Raw genomic sequence first — 15,682 nt, forward strand, 5'->3', positions numbered from 1 at the left:
TGTGGCACACCTCCTAACACTCATACCATTTCTCTCTCTCTCTCTCTCTCTCTCTCTCTCTCTCTCTCTCTCTCTCTCTCTCTCTCTCTCTCTCTCTCTCTCTCTCTCTATATATATATATATATATATATATATATTATATGTACTGTATATATATATATATATATATATATATATATATATATATATATATATATATATATATATACATATATATACATATATATATATATATATATATATAGAGAGAGAGAGAGAGAGAGAGAGAGAGAGAGAGAGAGAGAGAGAGAGAGAGAGAGAGAGAGAGAGAGAGAGAGAGTGGTAACCCAAAAGCTGCACCAGATAAAACATTTACATTATAACTTAGATATGGTTGAGAATAAAACTATCAACTGGAAAAGAATGATTTTTATTGCATGGATGTACAGACTCAAATAAACAGACCTCAACACCACACTATAAGATTCCAACAGTAACATGGATTTTCGCTTCTACGTTCGGGGTGCAAAAGGGATAAAATAGTATGATGATATGAAGGGTTTCATCTCTCAATAAGATGAAAGAAAAAGAGAAACGGGAGGGGCCAAAATAACTGTGGTTTAATCGACAAGGAAACGATAGGAATTTCAGTCTCTTGAAAGGAAGTAAGGTTGGAAAAGTCAAGAAAAAAGAAGCAGGAAGAGGATTCCAAAGCCTACTGGTGGAGGGAAAGAATCAATAGTTAGGCCTTGTTATAGGGGCTCCATTACTGGTTTCCACAAAATAAATGTGAGGAGTAGCTTGATTGATATGTATTTCGGATCAGTCTTTGGGGGTGGAGGGATTCTCTCACGGGGTTTAAAAGTCAGTTGTTAATTGAGAATAAAAAAGTTATTAAAAAGTTCGTAAACTTTCGAGCAATCACTAGAAAACTGTTATTGCCTTGCATATGAGTTTTCTTTTGTATAACTTCTCTAATACTCAAACTTAGTCATGCAATGATAAAAAAAGCCCGACAATCATTTCCGAAGAAAAATATTCAGGATCATGATTGCGCTTTACTACTTTACAAGGCAATTTAGAGAGTATGTAAAATCTGTGTCATCCTTTATTTCTTATTCCATTTGTACCTTTTTGACCCCTTCTACTACAGAAACAATAACAATGCTTCAGTGTCATTAATCATCAGATGGTAGTCACATGCACACACCTATTTCCCTCAAGAAGGTGATTTTGGCATGCCTATATAATCAAATAACACCCCTAGGACGCCAATGCCTCACTCGCCTGCTGATCTATTGCATGTGATGGGATGCAGGCGTCCCTCCACCTTGGTAGGCGTTAGTGTCATCACTTCGAAAATCTTTCACAGTAGAAAGCTTCTGTCAGTATGAGAGAGCCATGGCTTAAATGTTCAAGTTAAGGAGGTTTGAGCATTTGGATGATGTCCTGAATGTAATATAGTGTAGCACTACACAACTTGTAACAAATTTTGTAATTTTAGTTTTAGCCTGGGAACTAATACGGCAATACCTGTAGTAGTAGTAGTAGTAGTAGTAGTAGTAGTAGTAGTAGTAGTAGTAGTAACTAATACAGCAATACCTGTAGTAGTAGTAGTAGTAGTAGTAGTAGTAGTAGTAGTAGTAGTAGTAGTAGGAAGAGTTAAAGGATTAGAAGGGGGAGACTGAAATTAACATCCTGACGTAAATTAAGTAGAAGGAAATAGCTGGCTAATTCAGTTTTGAATGTTAGCATGTTATTAATATTTCTTACTGTCACTGCCTTCATCTATTAAGAAAATAGTTGCTTTAAGTAATCATTAAAATTAACAATGAAAACAAACATTAACAAGGCATTTTCTTCCTGATTGTGCTTTTCCGAAGCTGTGTTTACACTGAACGTAGCTGGACACTTAATTTAAGGACACTGACGACGGCTACCAACATCAACACTCATAGCTTCGGACTCCTTCTTTGCCATTTGTTGTATAGAAATTCGTTTGTTCCTCAGCACAAAGAATGCATCACCTAGACATTTACAAAGTTTCACTCCACAGCAATTCAACATTCCATTCCTATTTCTATCTTGTGCACTGCTTGAATGTAGTTTTCTTTGCAATATAAATAGCAACACTAAAGACTGCAACATCAGAATCGTTCTATACAGGAAACTGAAATATTGTTAGGGTTTCCTTCAAGGATTGTAAATGTCTATTGCTCGTAGCATTTGATTCAGCTCACTTTTGTTTACATTCACTTCTGTATTTTCTTCAGTGTTTAGTGCAATCTCATTTAAATTTGTTAGTGTATGCTGATGATGAAGCGCTATAACACGCCACTTTCCTAGAGCGCCCTTGAGACGCCAGTTTGATTTCTTCATCTTGCATTATTTACAATGATTAACTTCAATGCAGATACAATAGTTACTTACAGTTACATATATGAATATTCTGTGGTGTACATGATTAATATGTGAGGTACAGGCTGAAGTGTGAAGGCTAATTACATGATATTCATAACTGCACTACTTCTACTTCAAAGTTTGTTTGTTTACAAGAAAGTCATAGCAAGAGGGAAGGGGACCTGGAGGAAAAGGAGTGAAGAGGAGATGAGAGGGAGGAGGAGGGGGGGGGGGGGTTGTCCGGAGAGAACAGGTCCCGGGCAAAAGCGACCATATAGAGATTGTACTAAGTATCACAGATATCAGGGCGGATCCAGGGTTGCCAAGGAGGGAACAAGCCTTTATTAAAGTTAATCATTATCCTTTTCTTTCTCTTGTTTAAACTCTAAATGTACCTACGCAGTCTGGTGCTACGCTAAATGGGCCATATCGACGCTCTGAGGGTAATGATGACAGGAAATGTTTCTGAAAAGGATAACTTTTCGCGCAGAATTTCAGAAATCTAAGACAGGTCTGGGAGATGTCATGGTATAAGAGATGTGGTGAGATCAAAGATGTGACGACAGTGACTGACGTCATCATAAGAAATGTGACATCATAACATTAGTTGAGACTATGGGACTAGATGTAGGTGTCAGTTTAATGTTGATTTTAGATATCAAAGTCTTCAAAGAGCTGTAAACCTATAACAAATAGTTTTAAACTGTCTAAATTTAGTTAAAAGAACAGATTAATATAGCGGTGTTAGTTTGAAATGAGGGAAAGTTTGTGATATTGCTTAAACTAGACCCGTTCTAAAACACACAATTTAAATATCATTTACTTGAGAGAAAGGCGAGAGACTTTGTTATGGTAGGAATGTTGATATGTACTAATATATTTTATCTAAAAATACCATTAATCATATCCTGATGAAAAGTGATTGAGGAATGATATAATTGGTACTAATGGTTGCATAATTAGAATGGGACAAAGTTGGTACAACTGATGGCACAATAGTTTTGGCACGTTTCCTACCTCGTCAACTTCCCTGGATCCATAGTTTAATGCATATAATGTATCATCGCTTCTATGTATCAATTAAAAACTCTTTTATTTTTTCAATTCACCAAAAAGCCTTCATACATCTTTGGACTATCTCACAAGAGTCTTTTTGTTTCCTATCTTGATACTACAACGAGACGTACATTTTGCAATATGCTTTATTCTCTTTATTTTGTCAAGAGCACTGTTCCTCTTTTTTCTCTTTTGAAAAAAGGAAAATAAAAAATGTGCATTGTTTCAAGCCATTGTTGTTTTGAAACCTGTTGTCGTTGTGGTTGTGTTGGGGTTCCGTTGTTTCTCCACCGGATTTTTACTTTCCATTAAGTCTTTTCCTTCGTTGCTTTATTTGAGGTACCTGAAAAGGATGGGAGTTAAAATTCTACACGCTAGTGCAAGTGATAAAAGAGTAAATGACTTTTTATAACTAATTCTTATACAAATACTGACAGACAGACACACACACATATATATATATATATATATATATATATATATATATATATATATATATATATATAGTATATACATACCTATATATATATATATATATATATATATATATATATATATATATATATATATATATACATGTACACATATACCAAGGCACTTCCCCCAATTTTGGGGGGTAGCCGACATCAACAAATGAAACAAAACAAAAAGGGGACCTCTACTCTCTACGTTCCTCCCAGCCTGACAAGGGACTCAACCGAGTTCAGCTGGTACTGCTAAGGTGCCACAGCCCACCCTCCCCCGTTATCCACCACAGATGAAGCTTCATAATGCTGAATCCCCTACTGCTGCTACCTCCGCAGTCATCTAAGGCACCGGAGGAAGCAGCAGGGCCTACCGGAACTGCGTCAAATCGCTTGCCATTCATTCCTATTTCTAGCACGCTCTCCTGCCTCTCTCACATCTATCCTCCTATCACCCAGAGCTTTCTTCACTCCATCCATCCACCCAAACCTTGGCCTTCCTCTTGTACTTCTCCCATCAACTCTTGCATTCATCACCTTCTTTAGCAGATAGCCATTTTCCATTCTCTCAACATGGCCAAACCACCTCAACACATTCATATCCACTCTAGCTGCTAACTCATTTCTTACACCCGTTCTCACCCTCACCACTTCGTTCCTAACCCTATCTACTCGAGATACACTAGCCATACTCCTTAGACACTTCATCTCAAACACATTCAATTTCTGTCTCTCCATCACTTTCATTCCTCACAACTCCGTTCCATACATCACAGTTGGTACAATCACTTTCTCATATAGAACTCTCTTTATTTTTTACTACTCCCTTAACTGCCCCTAACACTTTGCAACCTTCATTCACTCTCTGACGTACATCTGCTTCCACTCTACCACTTGCTGCAACAACAGACCCAAGTACTTAAACTGATCCATCTCCTCAAGTAACTCTCCATTCAACATGACATTCAACCTTGCACCACCTTCCCTTCTCATACATCTCATAACCTTACTCTTACCCACATTAACTCTCAACTTCCTTCTCTCACACACCCTTCCAAATTCTGTCACTAGACGGTCAAGTATCATCCGCAAACAACAACTGATTTACCTCCCATTCATGGTCATTCTCGTCTACCAGTTTTAATCCTCGTCCAAGCACTCAATCATTCACCTCTCTCACCACTCCATCAACATATAAGTTAAACAACCAGGGCGCCATCACACATCCCTGTCTCAGCCCCACTCTCACCGGAAACAAATCACTCACTTCATTTCCTCTTCTGACACATGCTTTACTACCTTTGTAGAAACTAAATATATATATATATATATATATATATATATATATATATATATATATATATATATATATGTGTGTATACACACACACACACACACACACACACACATATATATATATATATATATATATATATATATATATATATATATATATATATATATATATATCACAACACCTTAAAACCTATCTACCTATCAACGCACAAAGTAAATTACTTTACTAGCTGTTTATCAATTTGCATTTTAATCTAATTCACTATATAATTACCTTTGTATCTTATATCGTACTTAAGTGTCTATTCTAACAAAATATCCTGACATAACCCTTCCTAAAAAACCAACAAAAGTGAAAAAATGGCTCTTTATCCATCTTACTTTGCAGCCCAGTTCGTTCTTCCGGTGACGCTGGGGTTGGCACTGTTGGAACGGTTCGCTACCGACGTGGAGTACGACGTGTTGTTGGTGGTACTGGGGAAGCTGCGCGTTCTGTATGTCGAAGGGTTTACTCCGCCCTGCACGGACACTAGAGAGCCTGGCATGCTACGGCTCACGGCTCCTGAAGAGGAGAGACAGAGGGAAAGGAACGGAAATATTATTTTGAGTAGAGATTAGTTTATGAGATGGAAGATTAGGGAAGTTGAAGACCTACTGTTTATCGAGATAATGATAGAATAATACCTGATTTATCTATGTATATTACAAAGGCTTATGTGCATAGATAGTGCATACATATACACAGTTCATATATATATATATATATATATATATATATATGTGTGTATATATATATATATATATATATATATATATATATATATATATATATATATATTATATATATAGGCCTATATGGATATATATATATACATATTATATATATAATATATATATATATATATATATATATATATATATATATATATATATATATATTATATATATAATATATATATATATATATATATATATATATATATATATATATATTCAGGGAAAGCTTTTCCCATTATTTTGGTATGAATTAGTTTATCGTTAAATACATATATCTCTCAAGACATGAATTTTTTTTCTTTCTATAAATCATGCTCATGCACATATCACACCGTAAAAAACTCAGACTCAGCTGTTAAAATTATGTTTAATTCTAAATTCTGTAAGAAAAACCAGTATATTTAACATACAAAATATAAAAAAAAACTATAAAATATTTCACGCACAAAATATTTGTTTTTCGCAGAGGCCAAACTGTGTTGCATCAGAGGGGAAAGAACAACAGTGTTACACAACTCGGTATTAAGTGTATTGCCAGGTCAGAAAAAATCGGTGTTACCAAAACAAAACGACAGTGTTACCAATTCCATAGAGGACCTTTCTCTGTTTGGAATACAAATGAAACAAGTATTTTTGTGCAAGAGAACAACAAAGGTGTGATGTGCCATCACAAAAGTACAAGGGATAATAGAAGTTATATATATATATATATATATATATATATATATATATATATATATATATATATATATATATATACCTGTATATATGTATGTATGTATGTATATATGTATAAATATTTATATACATAGACATACATATAATGTATGTATACACCAATATATATACCCATACATATACGAAATATATATATATATATATATATATATATATATATATATATAAATATATATATATATATATATATATATATGTATATATGTATATATATGTACATATATATATATATATATATATATATATATATATATATATATATATATATATATATATATATGTATATGTACATGTATATATATATATATATATATATATATATATATATATATATATATATATATATATATATATATAGAAAATTCTTCTCCATTCGTGGAAAAGGGAAAGTGTACTGAATATATATAAAGTAGTTTGGCTGTTGAAAGTGCTTTGATTGAAAAAAAATAGTCTGCAGCTAAAATCAGGCAAAAATTAAATGCAAGTAAAAGTTTAAAGGATCTAGAAACTAAAAAAAAGAAAAAAAGAAAGGAAGAACACACAAGCAGAAGTCACAAAGCCATACGAAAGGGGGAGCCAGATGGATTGCTGTGTCCAAAGGCTATTTCATTTTCCCAACACGTGATCACAACAACTAACAACAACAATAACAACAACATCTATCTGAGAGGATGACGTTGATGACCTCGACCGTGGCACGATTTTCCAAATATCTAAGGAAGGAAGGTTGTGAATTTTCCGATTTGTAAGAGAAAGGTTTAATTTTCTCACGAAGAAAAGGCTTGCAATTTGTTAAATAGGAAAAAGCAGATAAAGGTTTAGGTTTTCCAGGAAAATTTGGATTATTTTTAATCAGGAAAATGGTTAATTTCCACGTAAAATCATTGCAAAATTTCCATAAGCTTGTTTTACCATATATAGAAGGTTTGATTTTCCCAAAACAATAATAAAGCTGAATTTCCAATCCTAAAAATAATATTTATTTAGAAAAAAAGAATTATTTATTGAATATGATTTTGCTTATTGATTTTTTAATATTTTCTCGTAAAATATAATTATCTTTTTGGTAAATGTTGGATTAATTTTTAACTTGTAAATTTTTTCATTATCCAATTAGAAGATTATTACAGTTCTATTAAGATATTGATTTATTTAATTCTGGAATTGTCTATTTTTCCTGCCAAGAAATGATTTTCATCACGAAAAAATATTTAATTTTATAGCATTTATTTTCATGATTTGAACAAGTCTAAATTTCCCATCACCCAGTGGAGATAACCCAAGACTGTGTTCGTGCCAATCACAACACAGGAACACCCGAAGAATTCAATACGGTAAATGCATTGAAAAGAAACCATATCTAGCCACGCAAAAATGACTTTCTCCAATTTTCTATGACTTTCCCTCGCCCACAAAAGCAATTTCAGTTGCTTAAAGATGATATCAGTCGTCGGATACCTTTGAAATTTATTTGGTTCTGTATATTAAAGCAGAAGCGTAATTATATGTTTTAAAAGGTGTTTACTTTTGTATGTATGTATGTATGTATGTATGTATGTATGTATGTATGTATGTATGTATGTATGTATGTATGTATGTATGTGAGAAGGGAATGGGATAACCATGCAGTGGACAGGAGAAAAGATAGAATGCGTACCATAGACTGACAAAAGCGACCCACTGTAGGATATTCAGGAATTAGTTTGGGAAAAAATAAACACGAAATAGGAAGAGGTAAAGGAATCGATGCAAAAATTATGGATAAAAAGAAATACAAAGAAAAAAAAATCTGTACAGACTATTCCATAAGGAATCTTAATCAACTACGTAAATAGTAATTTCTCGTCTCGTCCTTGACATGACACCGGATACATGAAAATATTTTTGACTTTACCGACTCTAGCTAAAACTATCCTTTTTTCCTATTCAGCCTGTTTTTATTTGGTAATATGTCACTACAAGAAAAGTCTTAATTTACTATGTATAATTGTTTTTAAAAAGTTAAGGTCTATAATTCATGACTTAGAAATTATGTTATTAGGGTTATCATTTGATGAAAGGGAGGAATTTATAATTAACCACAAGCATTTTAAAAGATTTATAACATTCTGAATTAACCTCTGACATTTTAAAATGTGGGGTGATCATAAATAAACCTTAATTACTATGTAAAGGAGTAGCATTCAAATTTAACCTCAAATATTCTATAAAGGGATAGGATTAAATATCAATTTAAAATATTATAAAAAGTGATAGGGTTCCAAATCAGAATAAGATATTTGATAAAGGGGTAGAATTCGAAATTAACCTCAAATATCTATAAAGGGGTAAGAATTAAAATTAACCTCAAATATTCTATATAGGTATGATTCAAAATTAATTTTAAATATTCTATGAAGGAATAAGATTTCAAATTATCCTTAAATATTTCACAAAGGGCTAGGACTATATGGTGATAGGATTCAAAATTAACTTTAAAAACATATCTAAACTGGTAGGTTTTAAAATTAACTTCAAATATTCTATGAAAGGGTAGGCTTTGAAATTAAATTTAAGTATTTGATAATAGGAAAGATTTTAAGATTCACATAAAAATCTATAAGGGGTTAGAATCCAAAATTAACTTCAAATAATTCTATAAAGGAATAAGAATTCAAATTAGCCTCAAATATTCTATAAGTGGTAGGATTTAAATTGAACCTAGAATTTTATATAAAAGGGGTATGATTCAAAATTAATATAAATATCTTATAAAGTTGTAGAATTCAAAGTTAACCATATATATCCTTTAAATGGAAAGGTTTCATAATTAGCTTAAGAGCAGTATTCAAAGAGCTAGTCCCAGTGTATGTTCTTTTTTCTACCTTGGCTCACATATTTATATACATTATTGTATTTAATATTCAATCCTAAAGCTACTTGTACCTTTTCCAGAAAGAATTATGTCATAAAATATAGAATCCTAAAGTTAAAATACATAGAGTGCTTTTTTTTTACTTTATAAAGGACACCGTGTCGGTGTTCCTACCAAGATGCCTTTCTATAAACACCTGTTTTAAGAACTACTGGGACATGTAGTCAAAGCATCCCAAGTGTCTAACTTATGATAAAGCTATAAAAGATTCTACATGTAAAATATCTATTCTAAGTTAGTCCTAAGAAACTCTGTTATTTAGGCCTTTTAAACTTAGTTCACCATAGCAATAATGTAACCTTTCCCTACATATTTGACTTTTGGAGGCAAGATTTTTACCTTCAAGGAAAATTCTCTATTCTAACTGAAGAGGGATTTTAAAGGATCGTATCCTTACTTAAGTTGACATAATGATAAAGTCTTTTCACTTGATATTTGCCTTCTGAAAGCAATGGTTATATCTTAAAGACCAATTCTATTCTAACTCAGGAACGATCTCAAAGGATAAATATGAAATCTCTATTCTAACTTGAGAAGGGACTCAAATGACCTACTCATACATACTAAAGTTGTCTAAACATATAAGTTGCATTTTTTAAACCTTTGCCTTCTAAAAGCTCCTAAGAGTTCCACTTTAAAGACCGAGCTTCTACTCTAATCGAGAAAGGGATTCAAACGTTCTAGTCCTACTTACTCAAGTTGCCAAAACCTTTAATGCTAATTTCGCCCAAATCGGAGGAAGCGTTGGAAGGGTCGTTGTACGACCTAAACTTGGCACTGGGGAAAAAAGTATTCTCTCGGGGGCCCTTGTGCGAGACAAGAGGTTTTTGTAAAGTTCTGTAACTGCCCAAGACGCCTCCCTCGAACGCCCCAAGCCGTCTCACAGACGGTTGCAGGTGCAAGGGAGGGGGGTTGACGGTTGGGTCGTGACCCTTCGTGCCAAGGTCGAGGTTAAGGCCCAATTTAGCCCGGTGCGCGCTCATCCCATTCGAGTGTGAAGCCGCGCTGTCGTTGTTGTTGTTATTGTTGTTGTTGTTAATGCTGAATTTAGGGGAGATTCCTCCCCCAGGACCGAATGAGACGCTGGGCTTCCCACCTCTGCCGATGGTGACGCCTCCAGAAGCATCGTCTGCGCCTCCTTCGCCTCCTCCTCCAGCCTTAAGCATAGCGTTTATGTCGGACCGGCCTGCCCTGCTGGAAACGAAAGAGACGTACAGGTAAAAGTGGTGCAGAGGTTAGTGCTTGAATACACCATTACCATGCGTGCAAACGTAAATAACTAATTGCTTAAAATTCTCCACGTATAGGAACTAATTACTAATTTGAACTGTGCCCAGTCAAATGGATATGTACTTAGGCAAATTAAAACTGATGTGAAATAAATGCATGGGTAAATTCTCTGCTAGAATAGTCACATTGATTTTGCATGAGGAAAATCAAATAATTAAAAGCTAAACTGAGACATATATAACGATTGGTAATTAAAAGTAAACCAAGCCACATAACTGTTATAATTCTCAACTAAATGAGGTAGTATGTATACAGTGAAATATATGTAAAATATACTAAATATTAAATGATATTTGACTCAGTGCATAACTAGTCCTAACGTAGAGGTGAGTTATTAAATCATGAAGTAAATTAACTTTACAAGTAACTACATAGTAAACGGAAACACTCATCAGTCAATATAAAAGGTCAATATCATTTACAGGGTCATGAGAGTGTAATCAAAGAATGTTACTTGTTCTTTGACTTTGACCTTTTATTTTCGAAGACTAGATATAGTAAATACAATGAATGAGCTGCCGATATGATTTAAAAAACAAGTAATATTGGAATATCCATTTTTTTTGTCCTGACCTTTAGAGTCTTCTAATGTCCACCTTATTGGATTTCATTCCATTTAAATTAAATTTTTGATTTATGAAATGGAAAAGTATGCCCCAGCTATTTGGCAAGCCATGAAATACTAAAATTTTGAGAATACATGACTTCCCTCTTTAGAGTTCAGATTTTATCATTATCATCATTGGATGTCTGTCAAAATAACTACAATGAGAAAAAGAAGCATCTAAGCCTAGAAATGAAACACTAACTGAAATACATAAAAAGAAATTACAAAGTTCTAAAGTAGAAGGTATATGTGAATAACTAGCTGTATGCTCAACTATGAAGGAGAGATAAAAAAATAAATTATATTTTCTAACAAGCCAAGTGCCAATATACAATCTAACTGAGATATGATTACTTTAAGAAAAATAGCATACAAAAGTAAAGTAATTTAGACGTTTACGTAATAAATGTTGTATCCCTAAAGCTTAAAAGAATTAAAGTTATTTAGGTCTTTATGTATTGAATACTGTCTCCCGATAGCTTAAAAGAAAAATTTCTATTAGCCACTCAAATTGATTTTAATATACGAACGGGTTCTAATAGCGGAGGCTCATAATTGGAATACAATGTTCCATTACAAGAAATCTGTTTAAAAGCTTTTATCTTAATTCATATACAATATAAGACAGTTACTTATATAATTGATAACATAATTATTATACATTATGTGGCTGTTATTAATGTTATGTTGACCTACGAAGTAATGTCAAAGGCAGAGTATCGTAATTGAAATATGGTGACCATAACCCGTAGAGTACAATTTTTAACATCCTATTACAAATTTTAAAGAAACTAATTCTTTATCGCTCTCTTTGATGTGATCTATTAACACTTGTCATGATTCGATTAATTTTATTTCTGTATTCGACGTGAATCTAAATAAGAGTTTCTTCTATGCTCATAATCTGTATAAACAGTAAAAATCTGTAAAATAAAAAATTGTTATTAGATATGCAAAAAAAGTGTAATCAATATTTTAGTATTAGCTATATTGTTTGATATAACTAGAAGATATTATGTTACTTATGTTTTAAACTACCGTTTAACAAGATAATATATACTAAATTGGTTTATAAAATTGATGGAACTTATTACAATAACTAATAAATTTCAAACGTATTTATCTAATTCTTATTTCAATGCCTGATGCATCCCTATAGTTCATAGCGGTTACAAGTAGGTTTCGTAATGATTTTTTAGAGTTACCACAGGTGAACTAAAAATAAAAACTTTAATATCTATAATGAAAATCTTTTTATAAAAATGTTTTAATTATAGGTAATGATACGCTACAAACGTTTCTATCTCCAGTAACTAATTTTGTTAACATTAAAAACAATCACATAGTTTTACAATTTGTAATGATTTTTTTTTATTCGAATAACTGATTTTGATGACAACAATAAAAAAACCAAAACCTTCATTTCACGAAAAATTATCATAAATAAAACTAGTTCTGGTTTAAATATCTGGTTTTAATATCAGTAACCAAATTATTAAGATTTTTCTTAAAATCAATATTAAATCACGAGTTTTTTCATATTTAAATAATTCATTTTAATGAAAATAGCAAGCTAATTCTAATATTCAAACTGCATTTATTAATAAATAAATCCCTTTGTTCAAATAAAATTATTTTTCATGAAACCAACAAGAATAATCTATTATCTCGCATTAGAATAAATAGTTTTTCATAATTGAAAAGCATCAAATGAGTATCTTTACTGTCCACAGAAACAGAGGAACTTACCCACGATTTTCCTCCTTTCCGTAGTGTTCTGAGATCCGAGAGTTTGCCAAAGCGAGGGATAAATTAGTCATATCCTGGTTTTGATCCTTGAAATAAGGAAACCTGTCGGGGGGAAAGGATTTGGATTTATTACTCTCTGGAGAAAAGGATTTGGATCAATTTCTCTGTGGAAAAGATTTCTATAATTATTTCTCTCTCTGAAAAGGAATTTGAATAAGTCACTCTCTATTGTGATATATATCTTTATGGAATGAAATACAATGCGTTTTATTACCATAGTCATTCTATTAGCAGTGGTAATATATATATATATATATATATATATATATATATATATATATATATACATATGTATGTATGTATGTATGTATGTATATATATGTATATATATTTATATATACATATATATATGTATATATATATATTCAATGTGTGTGTAATAATGTTAATCTCCAGGCAATGAGTTATAGATATAGATTATTCGTCATCTAGTCAGTCTATCTTAACAGTGATATCTGTGAAGTACACAGATCGAAAGTCCCTTGTATTTTACTGAGCTTCAAGAGGGTACGTTACGTCCTTAGGGTTGGTGCTTTGCCGTTTCAATCCTCCCTTATCATACCGCTACATTTGACGATGTTGGGAACCATTAAAAAAACTAACATCAAATAGACTGCAGAGCTTCCTATCCCACCTCTCACATAATTTGTTATTAATGGAGGAAAATAAGAGAAATTAGACCGCTTAGTGGAAAGTCCCTAAAGCGAGAGGAGGAAAGAGATACAAAGGGACACAGCAAAGTTATCGTTCGTAACCATCTACAGTGAGTTGCACCAGACACACTGCACTCAATACTACTTCCAAAGAAAAGAGGTGGTAGAATCAGCCAAAGAAGTACGCATTACCCATATTAGATTTAGGAAGAAGTTTCTAAACGGGGTTTGAAAAGCTGAATGAGACGTTAAAATGTACAAGAAATCTGAAGTATCATGAACCTTATGTGCTTTGTTTTCAGTCGAAATAAACCTTCATTTTAAAGCGTGGTAATCAAGTTAAAAGTTACGATAAAGTCTGTTTAACTTCATAAGGAATAATGATCTTCTCATTACATTATTTCAATAATGAACTATAAAATTACTATTTGTTTCTTGAGTGAAATATAAGATGTTAAAAATATTCCTTCTCCCCAAAATAGGAATTATCATCAACATTTTGATATTCGTAAGAAAGAAGAAAGTTTATATTAAAGTAGAAATGTTTATACGTATGTAAGAAAGAGCAAGAGAGTACTAAGGCGAATGCTATCGATTTAACACTGCAACCTCCTACAACAATTCAACTGCAATTCCGACTCCACACTAGTGTTGCAAAGTTGAAATGAGTTTTAAACAAACTTCTCTCTGAGATAATTTGAACCAAGTTACATTCCTATGGCAATCAAGTTTAAAGGTTTAAATGTTTAAAGGCCCCTCATGAATGGCAGAGTCGAGGGACAGTGACATTGCCCTAAAGACTGATCATATATACTGTACATATGATCAGCGCTCAAACCCCCTCTCCATCCAAGTTAGGACCAGGGAAGGCCAAGAAATGGCTGCTGATGACTCAACAGGACTATAGGCTCCCCCAAAGCAACCATCCTTAGATCACAAGGATGCTGATGTTGCAAACAATACAAGAAACTATGGAGCTAAAGCGGGACTCGAACCCCAGTCCGACAAATCATCAGGCAGGGATGTTTCAAATAGGTCACCACAACCTATAAAGTGTAATTTCGTTATTGGATGAAGGTCAATACACAAACTCAATTACAACAGAGTCCTAGGTTCGTTCCAAAAGGGAGGAATAATATTATCATTACTATCATTAGTTCAAAAATACTGCTAAGAAGGACGGTAATATAAGAGAGAGTCGAGATGGCAGGGTATGAAACATCCCTAAGCTCAGATCACGGTACATTCATTTTCCACAGCTCTAGAGCTCTAGCCCGTGGTGGTAGGGGCTAGCACGGATTGGACGACGGCTAGTCTAAATGCCGTTTGTTACCTGTAGACTGTCATTGTTATTCATATTTAAGCTCAATGTGTGGAAAAAAAAGTATAATAGATTTGTGAAGCAGAGAAATAGATAACCATCCCGCATCCCGAATATGATGAAATAATCGTAAGCTTTATTCTTTTTCTTCTTCTTTAGGAGTTAATCTCTTCTTATTCTCCATCTGCCTTAAGTTTTGCCATCTTTTTTATCTTCTTCCTTTTCTTTTCCTCCTCATCATCCTTCATCTCATTCTTTTCCTTTTTCTTATTCTTTAGATTTGCCATACTTCATCTTGAGAGTTTTCCAAACCATGAATGAATTCAAAAAATCAATTCATCACCATGAATTAATTCAACGCATTCCAAACGGAAATCT

General features: G+C 32.9%; 1 protein-coding gene across 3 annotated transcripts in view; it reads right to left on the bottom strand.

The window, feature by feature from the left end:
- Positions 1 to 400: 400 nt before the first annotated feature.
- The window catches only part of LOC137656891 (serine/threonine-protein kinase MAK), a 120,453-nt gene continuing 105,171 nt past the window's right edge, over positions 401 to 15,682 (bottom strand). For 2 of the 3 annotated variants that reach the window (XM_068391271.1, XM_068391272.1), the window contains exons 8-11: positions 13,271 to 13,372; positions 10,319 to 10,818; positions 5,577 to 5,757; positions 401 to 3,778 (exon numbers count right to left, since the gene is read on the bottom strand). In XM_068391271.1, coding sequence (XP_068247372.1) covers positions 3,766 to 3,778; positions 5,577 to 5,757; positions 10,319 to 10,818; positions 13,271 to 13,372 — 796 coding nt within the window. In that variant the 3' untranslated portion in view covers positions 401 to 3,765. The remainder of the gene's footprint in view (positions 3,779 to 5,576; positions 5,758 to 10,318; positions 10,819 to 13,270; positions 13,373 to 15,682) is intronic. The other variant, XM_068391273.1, reaches the window with a different exon arrangement.

The sequence above is a fragment of the Palaemon carinicauda genome, chromosome 17 (assembly GCF_036898095.1).
Source record: "Palaemon carinicauda isolate YSFRI2023 chromosome 17, ASM3689809v2, whole genome shotgun sequence".
Lineage (NCBI taxonomy): Eukaryota > Metazoa > Arthropoda > Malacostraca > Decapoda > Palaemonidae > Palaemon > Palaemon carinicauda.